A 19,837-nucleotide genomic window follows, 5' to 3' on the forward strand; every position below is an offset into this window, starting at 1 on the left:
CAGCCGCCCATCAACCCCCCTTTCTAGCCAGACAGAGCTCCACTCATCGACCCAGTAATATCCCAAAGGCGCTAAGTCGCGTGGCGCTCTGCCCGGCTAGAAAGGAAGGTTGCATGAGCACCTGTTCCGCCCCAGCTCATGTGCCTCCCAGCCTCACCATGCCCTGCGCTAGCTCTTCCTGCAGGGCCAGGGCACCGCCATCACCATGCTGCCGCCGCCGCCATTGTACTCCAAGCATAACTGGCTTTCAAACTCCAGAGATCCACTGTCGCGGCTGTTCTGGGTCTACGCTCTATGGTTGTGGGCTGGCTGCGGGAAGGCTCTCTGTCTCACCAGAGTCTTTCAACAGCCAGCCCACAACCATAGAGCGTAGTCCCAGAGTGGCCGCTGCCGGAAGACTCGGCAGTGCATCTCCGGAGTTTGGAAGTCGGTTATGCTCGGAGCATGGCAGTGGCAGCAGGGCCACAGCGGCAGCGGGGCCATGGCGCCAGCGGGGCCATGGCCTGGTCCTGCAGGGAGAGCTGGCCATGATGAGGCTGGGAGGCACGTGAGCTGGAGGCAGAGCAAGTGCTCACGCAACTTCTCTTTCCAGCCGGGCAGAGCAGCACATGGCTTAACGCCTTTGGGATATTACTGGGTTGGTGAGTGGCGCTCTGCCTGGATGGAAAGGGGTGTTGCCGGGCGGCTGCTCATGAGTGCCACCCACCAACCTAGAGGTATCACAAAGGCATCAAGCAATGTGAGCACCTTTGCCCCCGGCTGCTGCAGCTTTGCGCCTTCAGAATATCACTAGGTTGGTGAGCGGCACTCTGTCTGGCTGGAGGGGGGTTGTCCAGGGGGCTTATTATTGGGGGAGGGCATATATTTTTGCCCACAGGAAAAATATGGCATGGCCTTATTATCAGGACATGCCGTAATTTCGGGGAAACAAGGTATTGTCGCTTCATTTTATACATACTACTAGTAAGCTAAATTTGGCTTAATTTTTATTATACATTTTCATTGCATCAACCTGTATCCCTCCAGCAATAGTACGGTCTTATATCTCTTGCCATTTGCAGCATTAATGTTCTAGTTACTTTCTTAATAAATCTTATATAAACCTCCCTTGGCAACATGCTGTTCCTTTCCCATCTCACAAAAGCTTGAAACCCAATATCTGCTCTTTCCATCAGCTTATCTTGGGTTATCACTTGTGCTTCTATCAAGATTTCTCTCCTTATCTCATTTTTTCCTTCCATCTTTTGAACTCTGTCCTCCACTTTCTTCATTTGATAAACATCCTCAGTTTCTCCATCTGGTTGTTCTGTTTTGTATTCCATATTCTCCAAACTCTTTTCAATTCTCTCTGTCACAACTAATAAATTTTGAATTTCAAACATAATCAATTGCAATGTTACAGATTATTTTTCCTGCTGGGCCATTCTTTCAATTTTGCAGATACTGCCACTATAGGATTCAAGGCTATTTTAATAAACTTCAAACAGGTTCATTTATTATCTTTCAAGTCAAAATGTTGTCCTGTCTCCAAAAGCTAGTGATAGAACTTCCAAAAGGCACCTATATAAACAACTTGTGCACTTCCTACTATCACTGTAAGTAAACAAGCTAAAAGAACCTTGAATCCCAAGTGATCAAAGAGAAAGAAAAAAAACAATGTATCCAGCCTCCAGCCTCTAAGTGGCAGTGCACTGCTTTTCCTCCTGTTGTTACAACCCTCTTTAATCCTTCTTATTTTCTTCTTTATATTCCAAGCTTAAGAAAGAAAAAAAAACCTTAAGTGGAGATCAAAAGCAATCCAAAAAATCAAATCAAGCATTATTTTTTTAAAAAGAGAATTTTAATCCATAGGTATAAGCAAAAGTGAAAAAAGAAGAAGAAAAAATTAATCAATTCAGTTTAAAAAAATAGGGAGCCCCTGCAAAAGTTCCATCCATGAAAAAAAAAGAAATTAGAAACTGGATAACACACTACGTTCAATGCAGATCAATCTCGCCGCCTACAGTCTTTTGTCTTCAATCTTAACAACTTAGATTTTTTTCTTGGGTATTCTCTTCCTCTAATAATAAGATTTCCTTACCAATTCGACACACTTTCTCTTCTGCTTTCTTCCCATTCCGGAGCTGTCCCAACTTCAGCAGCTTCATTAGCTGCGTTTCTGTCACCAGAAAAAAAGGCTATTCCTGAATCTTTCAGGGACTTTGCGATGTCCCTGAGATCAGCAGGAGGTGCCCTTCTCAATCACCATCTCTGCGGGACGGTTTAGGTCCGACTGGACCATCCAGCGGCAGGAATTCAACTGCGACCTCGAAGCACCAAGATCGCACATCGTGCCGTTGCGACGTCAGCTCTCCTCTCTCACAAATCTTGAAAGATTTAAGTCCTTACCTGATAAACCTTGTTCCTAAAGTCAGAATCAGAGGTCATGGCTTGTTCTTGACATTTAATCTAAGCTTGTTTGGGACAGACAAGCTAGGATGTTACTTTTGTATATAACAATAGGGAAACTACAAAATATTTTTTCCTGTTTAATCAACTGCATCTCCCTGACCAAAGGAGCCAAAACGGAATGATCCATCAGGATGCTTTAATATATTTGCTCATTTTTAGTAAGCCAGGATGCTGGGAAATTCTGACTTACCCTTACATGCAAAACATAGATACCTTATGAAATCAGCTACATTTCAACTACAAAAGCTGGCAGTGTGAGCCAATTTCTATTCATAATATCATTGCTGTTCATAAAAAATTCATAATCAACATTTGCCTTTTATTTTTCATTCAGCGATGTGCCAATTTTCAGTAAAAAACAGTTCAATCCTCTAGTGGTAACTCATTTATTCTGGCAATGGAATAATTACAGAATTGTGGTTCAATAAGTTCCTGGGGTTATAGACTTCAATAGAAGGAAAAAGAAAGGTTAGTACTTTGCCTTATTAGGGCTTCTATTACTGTTAGTGTTTAATATGTCATATGACATCAGCAAGAACGCATGGCAGTGGATGATACTATCTAACAGGACAATCACCCAATTTGCTTGTCAAAAGGCAAAAAGAAAAATAGAGGTAGTTAAATCAATTAACAGAAAAGTAATTGGAAGTAGAGAGAGATATCAAACCGTTAGCTTTCCAGCTTTGTTCAAAATACTATTAAATTTTAACTATATTCAATTGTGCTTTTTCTGTTAAGGGTATTACACTTACATTAAATTTGAAGTGCTTTTTAAAAAATCAGTTTTTGTGAAAGTTTAATAATCTTACAAATGTCATAGACCATGTTTTAAGTCATAGTGTGAAGAGAAAATAATCTTATTTACATTAAATCTCAGCTCTTTCTGCAGTAAACATTTACAGGTAGTCCTCAATTTACAACAGTTCATTTAGTGGCAGTTCACTGACAAAAGTGACTTACAACCAATTTTCACACATACAATTACTGCAGCACCCCCATAGTCACATGATCAAAATTCAGATGCTTGGCAATTGACTCATATTTATGATGGTTACAGTATCCTGGGATCATGTGATTTCCTTTTGCAACCTTCTGACAAGACGTCAATGGGGAAGCCAGATTCACTTAACAACTGTGTTACTAACTTACAACTGCAGTGATTCACTTAACAACCATGGCAGGAAAAGTTATACAATAAGGTAAAATTCACTTAACAACTGTCTCACTTAGCATCAGAAATTTTGGGCTCAATTGTGGTCGTAAGTCGAGGACCACCTGTATTATTGAACATATACATAAAAGCCCCTTCTTAAATTGTAACAAGGAGAGGGTCACAACACTATGATTAGACTGAATTTTAAACTGATTATTTTAGATGCTGTAAGGCTAAGCCACAAAATGGGAATGAACTGCATATATATTAAATAAACAGCATATAAAGTAAATAAAAAGAAATCTAAATCAGTAAAGTAGGAGACCCGTATTGAGAAAAATTATGGCTTGCTTCATTTTAGCCAACTGAATTCAGAACTAATGAACAAGAAGTTTGGCTGAAAGCTTTGAAATAGAGATCAATTAATTAATTTAATGCATTAGAATATCTCACTTAGTGGTGAAATCAATTATGATACATGGCAGCTCTGAATCCATTTATATAGAGAGCTAAAAAACTGTTACACAGCTTTAAATTATGCTTCTAAATAGTATCAGCCTGGCTTTAAAAAGTACGGTATACAGTATAGAATACTCAAGAAAGCAAGCTTTCAAACTGTCATTCACCTTAATGTCTATGGAGATTCTCGGGTGCTTTTCCATGAGGCAACTGGACTTTCTGGTTTTTCTTTGAAGACATTTTGTTTCTCATCCAAGAAGCTTCTTCTGCTGTTATAATTTCCTACATGCAGCACCCTGGGAAGAAATGAATCCCCACCATCCAGTCAGAGCTGAAGAAGCTTCTTGGATGAGAAGTGAAACGTCTTCAAAGAAAAACCAGAAAGTCCAGTTGCCTCTTGCATGAGTCACATCTGAACTGGCATGCAGTTATGTCCCCAAACCAGGGGTGGATTCTGGCAGGTTTTACTGCTGGTTTGTGTAGTTCAATTAAAATTGTTTTGCGCATGTGCAGAACTCAAAAACAAGATGGTGGTGGTGATGGCGGCAACCGGGGAATCGGTTTGGAGGCGTGACAGGTCTGGGTCGCTGCCGGTTCCAGCGACCCAGGCCACCAAACCACTACCGGTTCAGCCAAACTGGGCCAAACCAGTAGGAACTCACCTCTGCCCCAAACCAAATTAATATTTTTGCTTCATATTACATTTAATCAAAACAACTTTCAATCGATGAAAAGGGCGGTAGTATTTAAATGTCAATAAATTATTTTACTTTGGTCCATCAAGAGAGAGGCAAGACCTTTTTTTACAAAAAGAAATATGACAAAACTCATGGCACTGTAGTGCGGTTTGTTTAACCTATTTTGATTAAATACTGTAACTCATAACAGGCTAGGTTACTACAACAAACTACAACAATACATTGTAGACCAGAATGGTTAAGTTCATATAATCTAAATTACTAAATATAACTATTCAAACATGGCAATGCAGAATCATCAGGATCAGTGGCACTTTAAAAATTCTATGTAAGTTCGCCAGAAATAATGCAGTGGTCTTAAGATACTAAGGCTATGAATATAAAATCTTAAAAATCTGTCTTGAGTGTTTACTGTCAGGTGTCTTTCCATTAAATACTCTACTGAAAAACACTCACAAATAATTTTCCACTTCATTTTTAGTGAGCTAATTCCCTCAAAATATATTACCATATATTTACAAATCTTATCTGGAGCAATATACATGGTTGAACATACGTATTTGGAATAAAAAGTTCATTGTCTAAATACATGCTGTATATGCTCACTTCTGAATGAGTCTATAGAAAAAAGACTTAGGTAAACTTTCTCATATAAAAAGAATGTATATATACATAGCCTATCATTGACTAAAGCAAAAATGTATTGCCAAATAAATTTCCATCTTCTGGTATAACACTTTGAATGGTCTCCTTTTTCGGCTTTAAGAAATCGTCTCTTGTAATTTGATGCCCAGCCCAAAATATTCTATTGCTTTTAAAGCTATATTTTTATAAATGTTAGATAACATTCAGCAAGAATATTGCTGAATGTCTAAATTAGTGCTGATCAGTGTTGTATTTCTCTTGTTTGTATACTGTAATCGATCAGCACAACTAATAGTGTGTGGTTAAATTGTCTGATGACTTAGTTTTCTCATTCTCGTATCTGCAAGAGGCAATAGGTTAATTTTTTTGTTTTTGCTAAACATGGAAGTTAAAAGGGGAACAGTAGTCAAAATTGGTAAGATTGTAAGTGCAACTTCATTGCAATAGCAAAGATCTGTTCCTCAAAGACTCTTTGAGGAGTATCCTTTCAGTAGAATTCAACTCTTGGTGATTTCATATTTTTCCTCACTCCAGTATGGAAGTTGTTGGCAATTCCTTCTTGAGAGATGCATTTTTATTTTTCAATCTAATCTACAGGAATCTAATTTCTCACGGTCTCCCATCTAGGTGTTAACCAATCCCAGTTAGTTTCTGAGATCAGTTAGATAGAATACTAACACCTCATTGTAGCTGAGAATTAATTCAATCTTGGAGAAACATTAATTAAAAAGAGTTATATCCTGCTAAAAAAATTAATGAATTTTGCGTCACATTGAAGTGATTTTACAGATATTAAAAATGCATCTCAGGGATCTTAAATTATTACAAGCCCCTTCCACGTACACAGGCTGTTTGACATCATTTATCTATTATGGATTTTAAACATTTATAAGCTGCCCAGTCCTATAACAACTCTGAGAAGTTTAATTTATCCTAATTTTGCCTTGATCTGCATCTAAGTTATAACGAGGGGCTATACTGCTTGAAGTACACAAGATTATTACGTAATTTGGAAGCTGAAGAAAACAAATATTGAGGAAAAGAGTTCTGTAAGATAATTTAAACATTACACTTTTATTCCAGGAATATATCCTAAAAATAATAAAATATTACTGATTCTTTTTTGCTTGTCTCTGTCACAATAAAAATAATACTAAATAAGTTCAAATAGTAAACAAGGGAGACTTCATATTACTTTTTAATTAATCATAAAGCAAGAGATGCAAACACGTTGTGGACTCTTATAAAACAACTGCTGGAAGAGATGTGTCAGGTCATAAAATAACTGCCACAGACAATATAACCAAATTATAAAAGAATTTACTCCAACTTCCTCAACCATTACCTTCTACAGGATGATCCCTATTACCTCTACTTATCTGGATCTTTAATCAAATCATTCTTTCAAAGCAAACACTGGACAAGTTCCTCATGGTTTGTGTTTTCTAATAATGAACAGATGCATCCTAGGCATTCTCAGAAATTAAAATGATGCTGGAACTTGGCAAGTGCCAAAGAAAATATCCACCGGCACATTAGTGCTCAGGAGCATTATATTGGAGTTGCCAGATACAGATAATAAAGAAAGGGAACAATGCAGGGGTGAAATTCATCAGGTTCTGACAGGTTCTGGACAACCAGAAGCGGACATTTTGAGTACTTCAGAGAACCAGCAAATACCACCTCTGGCTGGCCCCAGAGTAGGATGGGAATGGAGATTTTGCAATATCCTTCCCCTAGGAGTGGGGAGGGAATGGGGATTTTGCAGTATCCTTCCCCTGGAGTGGGGTGGGAATGGGGATTTTGCAGTATCCTTCCCCTACCATGCCCACCAAGCCACGCCCACAGAACCAGTAGTAAACAAAATTGAATTTCACCACTGGAACAATGGCAGTAGTATCTAGAGCAGACATGTCCAACCTGTGGGCCGCATACAGCTCTGGACAACTAGTAATGCGGCCCCACAAGATTGTAAACTTTTAACATTATCAAGTGATTGATATTATATATTTTATATGTGGCCCAAGACAATTCCTCTTTACTCAACTCTTCCCAGGCAAACCAAAAAGTTGGGCACCAATGATCTAGACACATCAGCACAAAACCCTTAAAATTCTTCCTTTTAAGGTATACAGCCTTTGAAAATAATTTGAAGGAAGTACTCCAGAATTTACTCATGCATAGCATCTATCTGATTGATACTGACGGTGTGCCATCATGTCGGTTTTGACTCCTAGCAAGCAGATAGATGGATTTTCTCCAATGTAGTCTGTCCCCAGTATAATCCTACAGGGCTTCCAATAGTACAGTACTTGAGTCCACTCGTCTTAATTATCCTTGCCTTCTCTTTCCTTCTACCTTTCCCAAACATTACATTTTTTTCTAGAGAGCTAGATCTTCATATAATGTGTCCAAAGTATGATAATTTGAGTCTGGTCACTTATGCTGTGGGTGAGAATATTGAGTTGTTCAATGACTTGTTTTCTTGCCAAACCATGATATATTCAGGAGTCTTCTCCAATACCAAAGCTCAAGAGCATCAGTATTATTTTCAACCTGCTTTTTCAAATTCCAACTTTCACTTCCATAGAGTATCACAAGAAAAATAATTGTCTGCACAATTCTGATATAGGAAGTGACATGTCATGGAATCTGAATTATCTTTCCCAAGTCCTTCAATGCTGCTGTACCACTGCTAGTATGTGGTGTGTTTGACTACTGGTTCTTTTACTGTTGATAAAATCAATCCTAAAAAGCAGAAGCTATATATAGCTTTAATATCTTCACTGTCATCTTAACTCTGGATGCTAGATCTGTGGTCATTAGCTTTTGCCCTTTATCATAGTCCCATTTTATATTTGCTCCTTTCATTATTAAAGCTTGCAGATCGTTTGTAGCTATTCGAACAATGTCATCAACATAATATGGTTGACACAATTGAAGGTCTTTCTATAATCAATGAAGCAAATACTGGTTTCTTTTGGGTATCCTTAGGCTTTCTCAATTGTCCAGCAAGGAAGTTTCCCCTGTCCATTCATGTCTGACTCTAGGATGCTGTGCTCATTTCTATTTCTTAGCTGATGGAGTTGATGTTGTCCAAAGACATTTTCCATGGTCAAGGGGCCAGCATGGCTCTATGTCAAAGGCGCACAGAACGCTGTTACTTTCCCACCGAAGTGATACCTATTAATCTACTCACATTTGCTTGTTTCAAACTGATAGGTGGGCAGGAGCTGAGGCAAGGAACAGGAGTTCACCCTGTTGTACGGCACTCATGTCTCAAACTTTCCAGCTAACAAGCTCAGAGTCTTTAACCGCTGAGCCATCGGACATATTATCCAGCATAAACCAGCAATTATGTCTCTCATTCCTCAGTCTTTTCCAAAACCAGCTTGAACATTTGTTATCTCTTTTTTCATGTAGCGTTCTAATCCTGCGTTCAACCGTAAATTTTTTCTTATTCCTCCTGACAGTCCTTTTAAATTTTTTAAATTTTAAATTTTAAATTGTGTTATTATAATTGGGGTATTTTAACGGTGATTTTTAACTGTCTAATGTGATGTAACTTGTTACCTCCTCCGTGCATGTATGTCCTTGTATATATGTATGTTTATGTGTTTGTATATATGTTTTATGTTTTATATGTTCTATTGTACGCCGCCCCGAGTCCTATCTGGAAAGAGAGCGGCTAATAAATTCAAATTTATTATTTATTTATTATTATTAATCTGCATTTGATGATTCTAAAGATACTATTGCTTTCATGTAAAACTAAAAATATTGTGCAATAGTATACACCAGTGGGGGGATTCAATTTTTTTTACTACTGGTTCTGTGGACGTGACTTGGTGGGTGTGGCATGGCTTGGTGGGTGTGGCTTGGTGGGCATGGCAGGGGAAGAATACTGTAAAATCTCCATTCCCACCCCACTCCAGGGGAAGGTTATTGCAAAATCCCCATTTCCTCCCAATCAGCTGGGACTCGGGAGACAGAGAATAGATGGGAGTGGGGCCAGTCAGAGGTGGTATTTACCAGTTCTCCTAACTACTCAAAATTTCCACTACCAGTTCTCCAGAACTGGTCAGAACCTGCTGAATACCACCTCTGATATACAAACTCGATTAAGCCTCCTTTCTTAAGCCTTGTTCATTTTATATTAGCTATTAAGATATGATTGTACCAAAACTATGGCATAGATGATAGATAGATGATAGATAGATAGATAGATAGATAGATAGATAGATAGATAGATAGATAGATAGATAGATAGATAGATAGATAGATAGATGATAGAGAGAGAGAGAGAGATGATAGATAGATAGATAGATAGATAGATAGATAGATAGATAGATAGATAGATAGATAGATAGATAGATAGATAGATAGATGATAGATAGATGATAGATGATAGATGATAGATGGATGGATGGATGGATGGATGGATGGATAGATAGATAGATAGATAGATAGATAGATAGATAGATAGATAGATAGATAGATAGATAGATACATACATACATACATACATGACAATCTTTAAAGGACTCAATATTTTATCCATCCTTTTTCCTCACCATTAACAGTGCCAGAAGATATGGCAACAACTTTAACTATTGAGGCCCATGCCTTAGATACATCTATAATGTATAATTTTCCTCCTGATAGTCATATGAATTGACAAAGACTTCTGTAAGTCCATCTTATACGTTTAGATTATCTATGGAGCACCTTTTTCAAATCCCTCGACTAGTACATTTGAAATGAATAATTCTTCTTTTATTGTGGCAGAACCCCAGATATAGAATAATTTGCCTGTGAAGCTGAAACAAGCGCTCTCCTTAATATCATTTGGAGACAAGTCAAAGTATATTTGTTTTTCCAAATCTTTTACTGCCACTCTTTTAATTTATGTGTTTGATGTCCATTACATTTTTAATTGATTTTTGTCTATCTTTATTTATTTTCTAAATAAATAATAAATGGGTTAAAGTGCTGTAAGTTTAAGCCTTGCTGCGATGCTGTGGGGCAATAGAGGCCCTATCCAATAGATATTGCCAAACTATCTGAGACAATAAAATCTTTGTGTTTAAATTCCTACATACAAACATAAGCTCAGAATCCAGAATTCTGCACACTCAGTATTCTAGAAACCATGAAGACTTTTACCCCGGTAGATCTATTCTAAATTTTCTTGTCTTGCACATGAGGCATAAGACTGGGGCTAGTGTAAAAGGAGCAGTCCCACAAACCTCTTCAATATAATCTCATGTAAATAAAATATGAAGGAAATTATTTTCTCCATGGCCTAATACATAGATTCCGTTTGATCCAGCCCCTAAAAAAACAATAATGTATATTGTATGATTTGCAAAATAAAAGTTGAGGAAGGAAACATGGACTTCCTGTTAAGTAAATGGCTGTGTACACATTCACTGATCCAGCCAGTCTACCAGGAAAGGTAAGAGTCATAGTAACATAAGAAGATGTCCAATATAAATCAAACCATTACTACACTTGGCAGATCACGGTTTGAATCGTAATACCTTTCTGCTGAGATGGCCAAATTGACTTCTTTGACTACAGTAGAGAAAGGACAAAAAAGACATTTATTGCTGACTGGAAACTTCTTATGGACTTTTTGAGTAAAACAGAAGAAATAAATTCATGATTTATGGTTTAGATAAATAGGCTAGATGGAGAGTCATCTATCCTATTTATCTTTTAGAGAAAGAGGTAAATTTATAATTGCACATATTGTGGTGCAAAGATCAGAACTCACTTTCTATTTTTTCCCTTTTTTCCCCGTTTTTCTTTTAATTTTTCGTTTCTTAAATCTTAGCTTTCTTTTTCATTTCTTTTTCTTTTATACTGGTTTCTATTAGTTTTTGCGTTCCTTTTTTAAAATTTCAAATAACGTAAGAATAATTATTTCAGAGGTTTTGCCCAGAATTTTTCTATAAATGGCAGGGATTCAATCTGAAATATTCAACATGCAGGGCATAAATTTTACCCCCATGTTCTGTTGAAAATAATGGATCCTTCACTATCTCTGGATGTTTCGTTCATTGTCTATTCTTTATGGTAATATTCAAAATGGTTTGTTTAAAATGGAGAAAAACTCTAGAACCGGTATTTTCTTTTTACTTAAAAAATGAAAACAAAAACCTCCTCTTTGAAGGAGATAGGCAATTTGGAAATATACAAAATAAAATAAAATTTAACATTTACTCAGGAGCCAAATACAAAAGGGCTGATGCTCCAAGAACCAAAGAAACAAAGCATAAGAAAGATGAATAAAATTTCCTCCGAGATACATGGTATCCAGGCTGCAAAGAGCAAATATTTCATTCAAGTATGCTCCTGAACTCTATTTTAGACATAAAATGGCAGACTTCTGAAAGCTAAATGAAACTAATTAATAGTTAATATTAAAAAGTACTTATGAGGAAATTTTGAGGGGAAGGAAGTCATGTCTACTGATATCTCTTTTTTGAAAAAGAATGAAGTATAATGTTTAGGAATGAATTTACTTTAAAAGCAATTATGAGAAATAAATCATCCACATAATTTTTCAGAAATCTATGAAATCCCAAATTTGTTTACCATTACACTGATATTTAGTAGAGGTTCTGGACATACATACATACATACATACATACATATGCCGGTCTTGTTGTTTTCGGGTCTTTTCCCGTGTAAGATTGAGATTGTCTTGGCAAGGTTTCAGCGAGGTCTAACTCGCTATCTTCAGCCCAAAACACCAGCCTGAGGACGGTGAGTGAGACCTCGCTGAAACGTTGCCAAGACAATGTCAATCTTACACGGGAAAAGACCCGAATACAACAAGACCAGCATACCTACACCCGTGAAAATCTACGAAAACAAATATATATATATATACTCCCCCAAAAAACCAAGATACAGAACAGGAAAATGGCATCGCCCTCCTCCCTTACATCAAAGGCACCACAGATAAAATCAGCAAAATTCTCCACAAGCACAATATCAGGACAGCCTTCACCACTGACCAAAAAATAGCCAACATCTTAAGAAACCCCAAAGACAAAATCCAGCTAGAAAACCAAGGAGTCTACGAAATACCATGCAAAATCTGCCCAGCAATATACATAGGGCAAACAAACAGGAGAATAAATGCACGCATCACAGAACACAAAAATGCAGTAAGAAAAAAAGAAAAAACTTCTTCCCTTTTCCAGCACCTTAAAGCTACAGGACACGAAATCAACTTTGAAGGAGCCAGGTTAATCTCCAAAACAGAACACCTCCACAAGAGAATAATCATGGAAGCCATCGAAATAGAGAAACACCCCCACAGCATGAACAAACGTGATGATACCTCCCGCCTACCAAACATCTGGAAACCAGCCCTAGCCAACAAACGAACACCACCCACCACCCAAGCCGTTAAAATACAAAACAACAATGTACACACAACCTGCACCAATCAGCACCAATCTACCAATCATGATACAACCACACAACCAATCATTCCACTTACTGAAACAAAGCCACCACCCCATCCCCTCCCACCAAGACTTACAGAAAGACGGCAGCTCCGTTCCCATTTTAAGCCCACAGCTTGAAGATGGCAGGTGTGATCCTGCCGAAACGTTGCAAAGACAATCTCAACCTTACACGGGAAAAGACCCGAATACAACAAAACCAGCATATATATATATATATATATATGTGTGTGTGTGTGTGTGTGTGTGTGTGTGTATGTGTATATATATATATATATATATATATATATATATATATATATATATATATATATATATATATATATATATATATATATATATATATAATACAGCCCAGGTTCGAATCCCAGTAAGGGTATGGCGAGCTGATGAGAGCTAATTAGCTCGAAATAGATCTATATTAGTCTCCCTTTATTTATTTATCAGTACAAATACAACACAAATATAAAAAGGCAACATTAAAAATAAAAATATGGTTTTCTGCCTGCATGGTCTTCTGTGATAAGCCGAAGGACAGAAATGAGGGAGTAGTGACCTTCCACCCATATTTAGGCATACCAGGGGTTGTAACACAAATACATACCTATTTCCCTGGCTCAACTGATAAGGAGTCGAGCCTGTGGCTTAGTGGCTAAGACTTCTGCCTAAGATATAATACAGCCCAGGTTCGAATCCCAGTAAGGGTATGGCTAGCTGATGAGAGCTAATTAGCTCGAAATAGATCTATACTAGTCTCCCTTTATTTATTTATCAGTACAAATACAACATATATATATACACATACATACATACATACATACATACACACACACACACACACGCATACACACACACACCAATTGTCAAATGTGTCAAATGAAATGTGTTGTTGTATAAAATATGCATGCTTTTCAGTATCACCACCGTGGTCTCCATGGCAGTTTTGCTTAACCCTGATTGAATTAGTCAGTTGTTTCTTTAAAAAGAGACACATATTTCTCATTGGCAATCTTCAACATCTAACAGCATCTTTTGGACACACTAGACTACAATTCTTATCATCTCCAATATGCTACTCACTCTGTTTCTTCTTAACACACCTAAATAGTATCAGGTATCAGCTTGGGGAAAATCTAGGATTTTATAAAAAGAGGCAGGAGAAATGATATCCCAACAAATGTGGCTTCCACTTCAGTTCTTTCTCTCTAGCAGCAAAATAACGAAAGAAATGAAACTCTAGAAACTTTTATAAGGAGGGATTTGGAAAGGTAGTAAAATATATTTTGCTGTTTTTCTCTTTTGTGTCAGGCTACATGCCTGAGGACCACTTTGGTTCCTGTCTTATCTTCCTCCGCCTGAACGAGAAACAGTGAAACAGTTGTTGGGTTGAACTGATTGGTCTAAAAAACAGAAGTGAAGACACTTCTTTTTTTATGCAACTGCAGCAGGTGTGCCATTCAGGAAAACAAAAAAAAATATTCTTTGACAATTTTTTAAAAAATGCAACATTGCTGAAAAATATCTGAATATTTTTTAATAAAAATAAAAAACCTCTATTCTGTCACATCTGCATATACTGCCATCCATATTGTATTGAAAACTCAATACAACAAAAGTTCAATTTAATGGATCCCTTTTTATGCAAGAGACCAAAGTTTTTTTCCAGACAGCCCCCAAGCAAGTCCATTGCAACTGAATATTTTATGATAATTTTGCATCATTCATAATTTATATCATTTGCCTGATGAGAGGGTTACTAAAACAAGGCAAATTGTCTGAAAATAACAATCTGCTTCATTTGTATTATGGAAATGATCTACATTATAATAAATGACATGATTAGTGATGTAATAGACATTTGGGATTAACGCACCCACTCACCCTCTCCCTTGATCTGTTAAATTAAGATTTTATTGTATATAAATTGATGCAGTCTAAGAAGGAATACAAAACTAATTATTAGGGGTCAGTATCATTATGGGTCAAATTCTTCATGATTATTCTTGTATAATATTTACATGCTATTTTATTTTTGTGAATCATTAAAAACAGTTTTCACCTTTGAAAAATTATAAAATTCTAAAAATTTGAAGGTTAAATCATGATTCTTGTCTAAAAGAACTTTCTCCAGTCTGGCTGCTCTCCAGGTAGGTGAAACTGCAACCCCCAATGTCCCCAGACAATATGAAAATCCTGCTGTTTTTCTTGCTGAGATTTTGTTTTTAAAAAAGAACAATACCACTGGCTATGAAGAGGAGCCAACTGATAAGAGTTGCAATGTAATAATTCTGGAATACACTTTATGTGGGAAATGTTGATCAACACTGATTTCAGATCTCCAAGGTTTTACAAAGTATTTCTTTATCCTTACCTGGAAATGCTAGATACTGAAAGTAGGATCTATTGCAGTCAAAGTATGGCTTTAACCCAAAGCTACATCACTCTCCCATAGAAAAATAACTTTCATAAATTCAAACAGAAATTTAACACTGGCTCTTTTTATACAACACAATGTCCTTTCCACAGAGAGCTGTTTACACTGGAAATAACAATGCTTTATTTATAATAAATATTAGCAATAGAGGGAAACAAAGTGCAATGACTATGCTGCCCATCATTTTTTTTAAGACTGTCCCTTATATTGGACAGAAATAAAAGTGTAGCAATGGAACTGTCTATGCCATTGCATGGTTTTCCAATCATATGACTTCCTTGGGACACATTGAGTTGTCTTCGGCCACATATAAATATATAATAGTTAATGTACATAAGTAATAAACTTCCCTTTTTAATATATTTTTAATCTTCCAGGGCCATATGCAGTTAATGGACTGTAGGTCAGGCATGCCTGGTGTATGGAGTGTTTGAAAAACACTAACTTATTTAGTGAATCAGTAAGTTTTTTGAAAATCACACTTTTAAAAAAAGCAGGGGTTGAGTTGTCTGAAAAGCTAATTATATTCCATTCAAAATGAACACGCAAATTCATTCCAAAGGGGGAACATAATAAATTAATTTAGAATGAGATAGGCTTTGGATATTTTAACCCACTTTCCATCTGCCTTTGTCGCACAACTGTAGCTTGACATGTCAAACTCAATACTAGGCATATCAAAGCCTAGTATTCTCTGATCATACACCATGGAGCACCAGGTAGATATAAGAATTTCAGAAGGAAAATAGCTGGAACCTCAATTTTGTATTGCTTGAGTAAAATGGGCTGACCAAATCCACAGAAATCAAGTTCTCAAAGAATGATTTTGATACAAAAATAATAATTCAGTCACAGAAGATGAGAAATCAATGAGGAAACCAAAGGCCTCCCTGGCCAGGAGAAAAACCACCAAGAATATAAAAACAAAAAAAATGGGCAGACGTCAGTTTCCTTGAAAAATAATTCTGTGCAGGTTTTTTACAATCCCTTATTATTTCATCACTCTGACAGTTTCTAATGCAACCTGTTTTCAGGATTATAAGAACACCTCTACAACATATGAAGAGGGCCTTCGCTTGGCACTTTAACCCTTTCAAAAGTTACATCCCTGTGGGCAAGAAAGGACTTTTGAAGCACTCTGGATTAAGCAATCTGGATTTTGATAGGGAGCAAGATTCAGATTTAGGGCTTGTTATCAGGGGAGAAAAAAAGGCCCTGTCGCTTAAGCAGTAATACAAACTGAGCCTGTGCCCCTAGGATGCGCAGAACCTCCCCCCTCCCCAATAAATAGCCAGGGAGGCTATACACCTATAATAAGAGGGCACTCTAGAGGGCATCTAGGGCAGCCACGGATTTGGCTTCCAAACAGGCCTTTTTCCATTTCAAGGCGCTGCCGCTTCTTCCACGGCCTCCCCCTCCCCCCCTCTTGGAAGTCCAGCCAGCTGCCCGCCAAGCTCTCTGCCGAGACTCACCCAGAGTTTTCACCGCGATCTGCCTGGTGAGGGGAGGCGGCAGGTTGATGCAGACCAAATCCACATCCTGGTGCAGCAGGACCTCGTCTATCCGGCTGGTGTAGAAGGGGACGCTCATCTCCTTGGCCAGTTCTTCCGCCTCTTCCTGAGTGCGGCCCCAGAGCGCCTTGACCGCGAAGCCCTCGTCCTTTAAAAGCGGGATGATGACCCGGGCGGTCAGGCTGGTGCCGAACACGCCCACCCCGGGCAGCATGGTTGTTGCTGCGGCTGCTTCTGCCTGCTTTCCTCTACCCTCACCTTTTTCCTCCCCTTCCTCCTCCTCCTCCTCGCTGCGATCTGGATGCCCGACGCGCCTTCCTTTCCTCCGCGTTCGGCCCTTTCGCGCGGAGCCGCAAGATTACGAGCAATGCGGGGTTGCTACGCGAAGGGCGCCCGGTCCCAACTGGGAACTGCTGCTGCTGCTGTTGCTGCCGCCGCAGGGACCCAGCGACACCCGATCCCTGCAGCAGTGGCTGGCTCTGCTCCCGGCCGCGGGCCCCTGCCGCGTCCAGCGCGTCTTCATCAGCAAGCGGGTTGCCCACCCGGCTCGCTGCCGCTGCCCCTCCATAGCCGGGTCATCCCAAGCGCGCACGGCCCGGAGCTCCCCGCGCCTAGCTGCGTTGCGCACACGCGAGGGCATTCAAGGAATCCGGCGATTTATTTTTTTAATCCCGATCAACCCGATCGCTCGTTTTTTTCAAAGGTTCCAGATCCTCTGCAAACGCCCTACTGCATCCCAGCCGTCTCCAATGCAAGGGCACCGAAGGGCAGCCAACAAGTGGCGCGGGAGCTAGGAATAGCCGAAGCCTCAGCAGCCGCCCCGCTTCTAATCTCCATCTGCCATGTTCCCCACAATACACGCCAAAGCGTTGTGAGGATAGGAGGAGTTTTGGCTGTCACCTCGAGTGGATTTTTTCCTGCAACGCCCTCTTGAGCTCTCAACCTGTCATTGGCCCCCAGATCGGCTGGAGGGTGGCTCTGGCTTGCAAGGGAGGCTTCTCCGCCTGGCTTTCTCTGCCTGGAGCTGAGCTGGCTCTGGCGAAAGGAGATCGATCGTTAAGGAGTAAACAAGTAGCGCGAAGCCGGCATGGCTGTCTCCCGCCGCAGCGTCTGACCCCGAGGCCCGACCAGTCAAAGGACGGGAGAAGGGCAGAGGGCTCCCGCTGAAGAGTACAGGCCAGGAGCCTACCTCGCTCCAGGCAGCTTCCTGATCTTGTCCCTTTCGGGAATCGGAGCTATTACAGCACATGGTTAACCCTCCCAATCCCTCTACTACTCCAAGGGTCTCCAGACTTGGCAACTTTAAGACTTGTGGACTCCAAGTCCCAGAATTCCCCAGCCATTCACTGGGGAATTCTGGGAATTGAAGTCCATAAGTCTCTACTCTGCTATACTTTGTGCTGAGAAAATCCTGATTTGCAAATAATTCTATTGTTCTCCACCCCTACTTCAGGGCTCTGCTGTAACTGTTTTTTCCTACAATCATTTTTTAAAAACATTTCTGTAGTAGTCAAATTGAAAGAAGTCAGAAATGAGTCTGAGTCTAGTGACTGAAAAGATGGGATCTACCAAATTTTCCAAAATTCCTGGATCTCTGACTTGAAATCAAGTATTTCTCATGCACACCTTTCCTCTGTTCCCTTAATGCTTGTGTTCAATTCCAATAAGCTATTGAGTGGCCTTTATAAAATGGTATAAAGTTGCAGTAGTTAAGGTATCATGTTGGGGACTATGAGTTCTTAGTCCCACTTTAGGACCAAAGCCAGTAATCTTAGGCCAGTCACTGTCTCTCAGCCCTAGGAAACGCAATGGTGAGCCACTTCTGAAATCTTGCCAAGAAAACTGCAGGATCTTCAGACAGTTATTGGGAATCAACATTTTTTCTTGAAAATAAACACACACACACCATGAGAATGTACACATTTTTGCCTACTCCATATTATTTGTGCCTGAAAAAATAATTTAGCTATTATTCCCAATGTTAAAATCATTTTTAAATTAATGCATACAGAAATAATACTTGAGCATTAGTGACCGGTGAGTGGTTGACAGACTTAAATCAATGTGTGTAATTCAATACAGTGCAGCAGGGTTGTTGTCATTTTTTTAAAACAACCATCTCTCATTATCAACTATCTCATCCCTTTTTCTGCTTCTTGGCCTATCTCTACTTACTTTCCGTCCGCTCCTCCCCCCCCCCCATGTTTCCAGTTTTTCAGCTTTTTCCACACACATACTGAAAGAACATTTTCACTGGCAATAAATATTTCTCTCTTTTTTCCACGTTTTTTTAAATTTTTAAACATAAAAGACAACATTAAAATTTTTCATCCATTACATACAGCATGTCGTTTGGTTACTTTGGTCGTTTAAACACTTTGGAATATTACGAGGCCCATCCTGAAAAATGTTTCTTGATGCACAGAAGGCTTTTGACAATGTGAATTGGCAATTCATGTTTTCACAATTGGAACAGATGGATTTTGATAAGCAATGTATCCAAACTATACAAATGGTATATCACAAACAAACCGCAAAGATAATAGCAAATGGAGAATTGACAGATTCTATTGAAATAAAGAAAGGTGCGAGACAAGGTTGCGCATTATCACCGTTACTTTTTGTCTTAACATTAGAAGTCTTAAATAGAGAGATTAGAGAAGAAGAAGAAATAAAAGGAATGAAAATTTAAAAAGAAGAATACAAGCTACAAGCATTTGCAGATGATTTGGTATTTATTCTTGAAGAACCATTTGAGACAGCACCCAAATTGTTGGAAAGAATAGAGGACTATGGAAAAGTAGCAGGCTTGAAAATAAATAAAGACAAAACAAAGATTTTGACAAAGAACATACCATTAAGACGAAAGAAAGAGTTGGAAGAAGCTTTGCAGATTCAAGCTACAAATAAGGTTAAATATTTGGGGATATACCTATCAACTAGATGTAGCACTCTTAAGGAGGATAATTATATTAGATTAAAACAACAAATTGCGACTGATT

At 38.7% G+C, this 19,837-nt stretch overlaps 1 protein-coding gene across 1 annotated transcript in view; it reads right to left on the reverse strand.

Annotated features, from left to right (window-relative positions):
- The window catches only part of GFOD1 (Gfo/Idh/MocA-like oxidoreductase domain containing 1), a 54,671-nt gene extending 35,606 nt beyond the window's left edge, over nt 1–19,065 (reverse strand). The window contains exon 1 of the mRNA XM_081950922.1: nt 16,797–19,065. Coding sequence (XP_081807048.1) covers nt 16,797–17,049 — 253 coding nt within the window. The 5' untranslated portion in view covers nt 17,050–19,065. The remainder of the gene's footprint in view (nt 1–16,796) is intronic.
- Nucleotides 19,066–19,837: the final 772 nt, after the last annotated feature.

Source organism: Natrix helvetica, assembly GCF_964273705.1.
Source record: "Natrix helvetica genome assembly, chromosome: 4".
In the NCBI taxonomy this organism is placed as follows: domain Eukaryota; kingdom Metazoa; phylum Chordata; class Lepidosauria; order Squamata; family Natricidae; genus Natrix; species Natrix helvetica.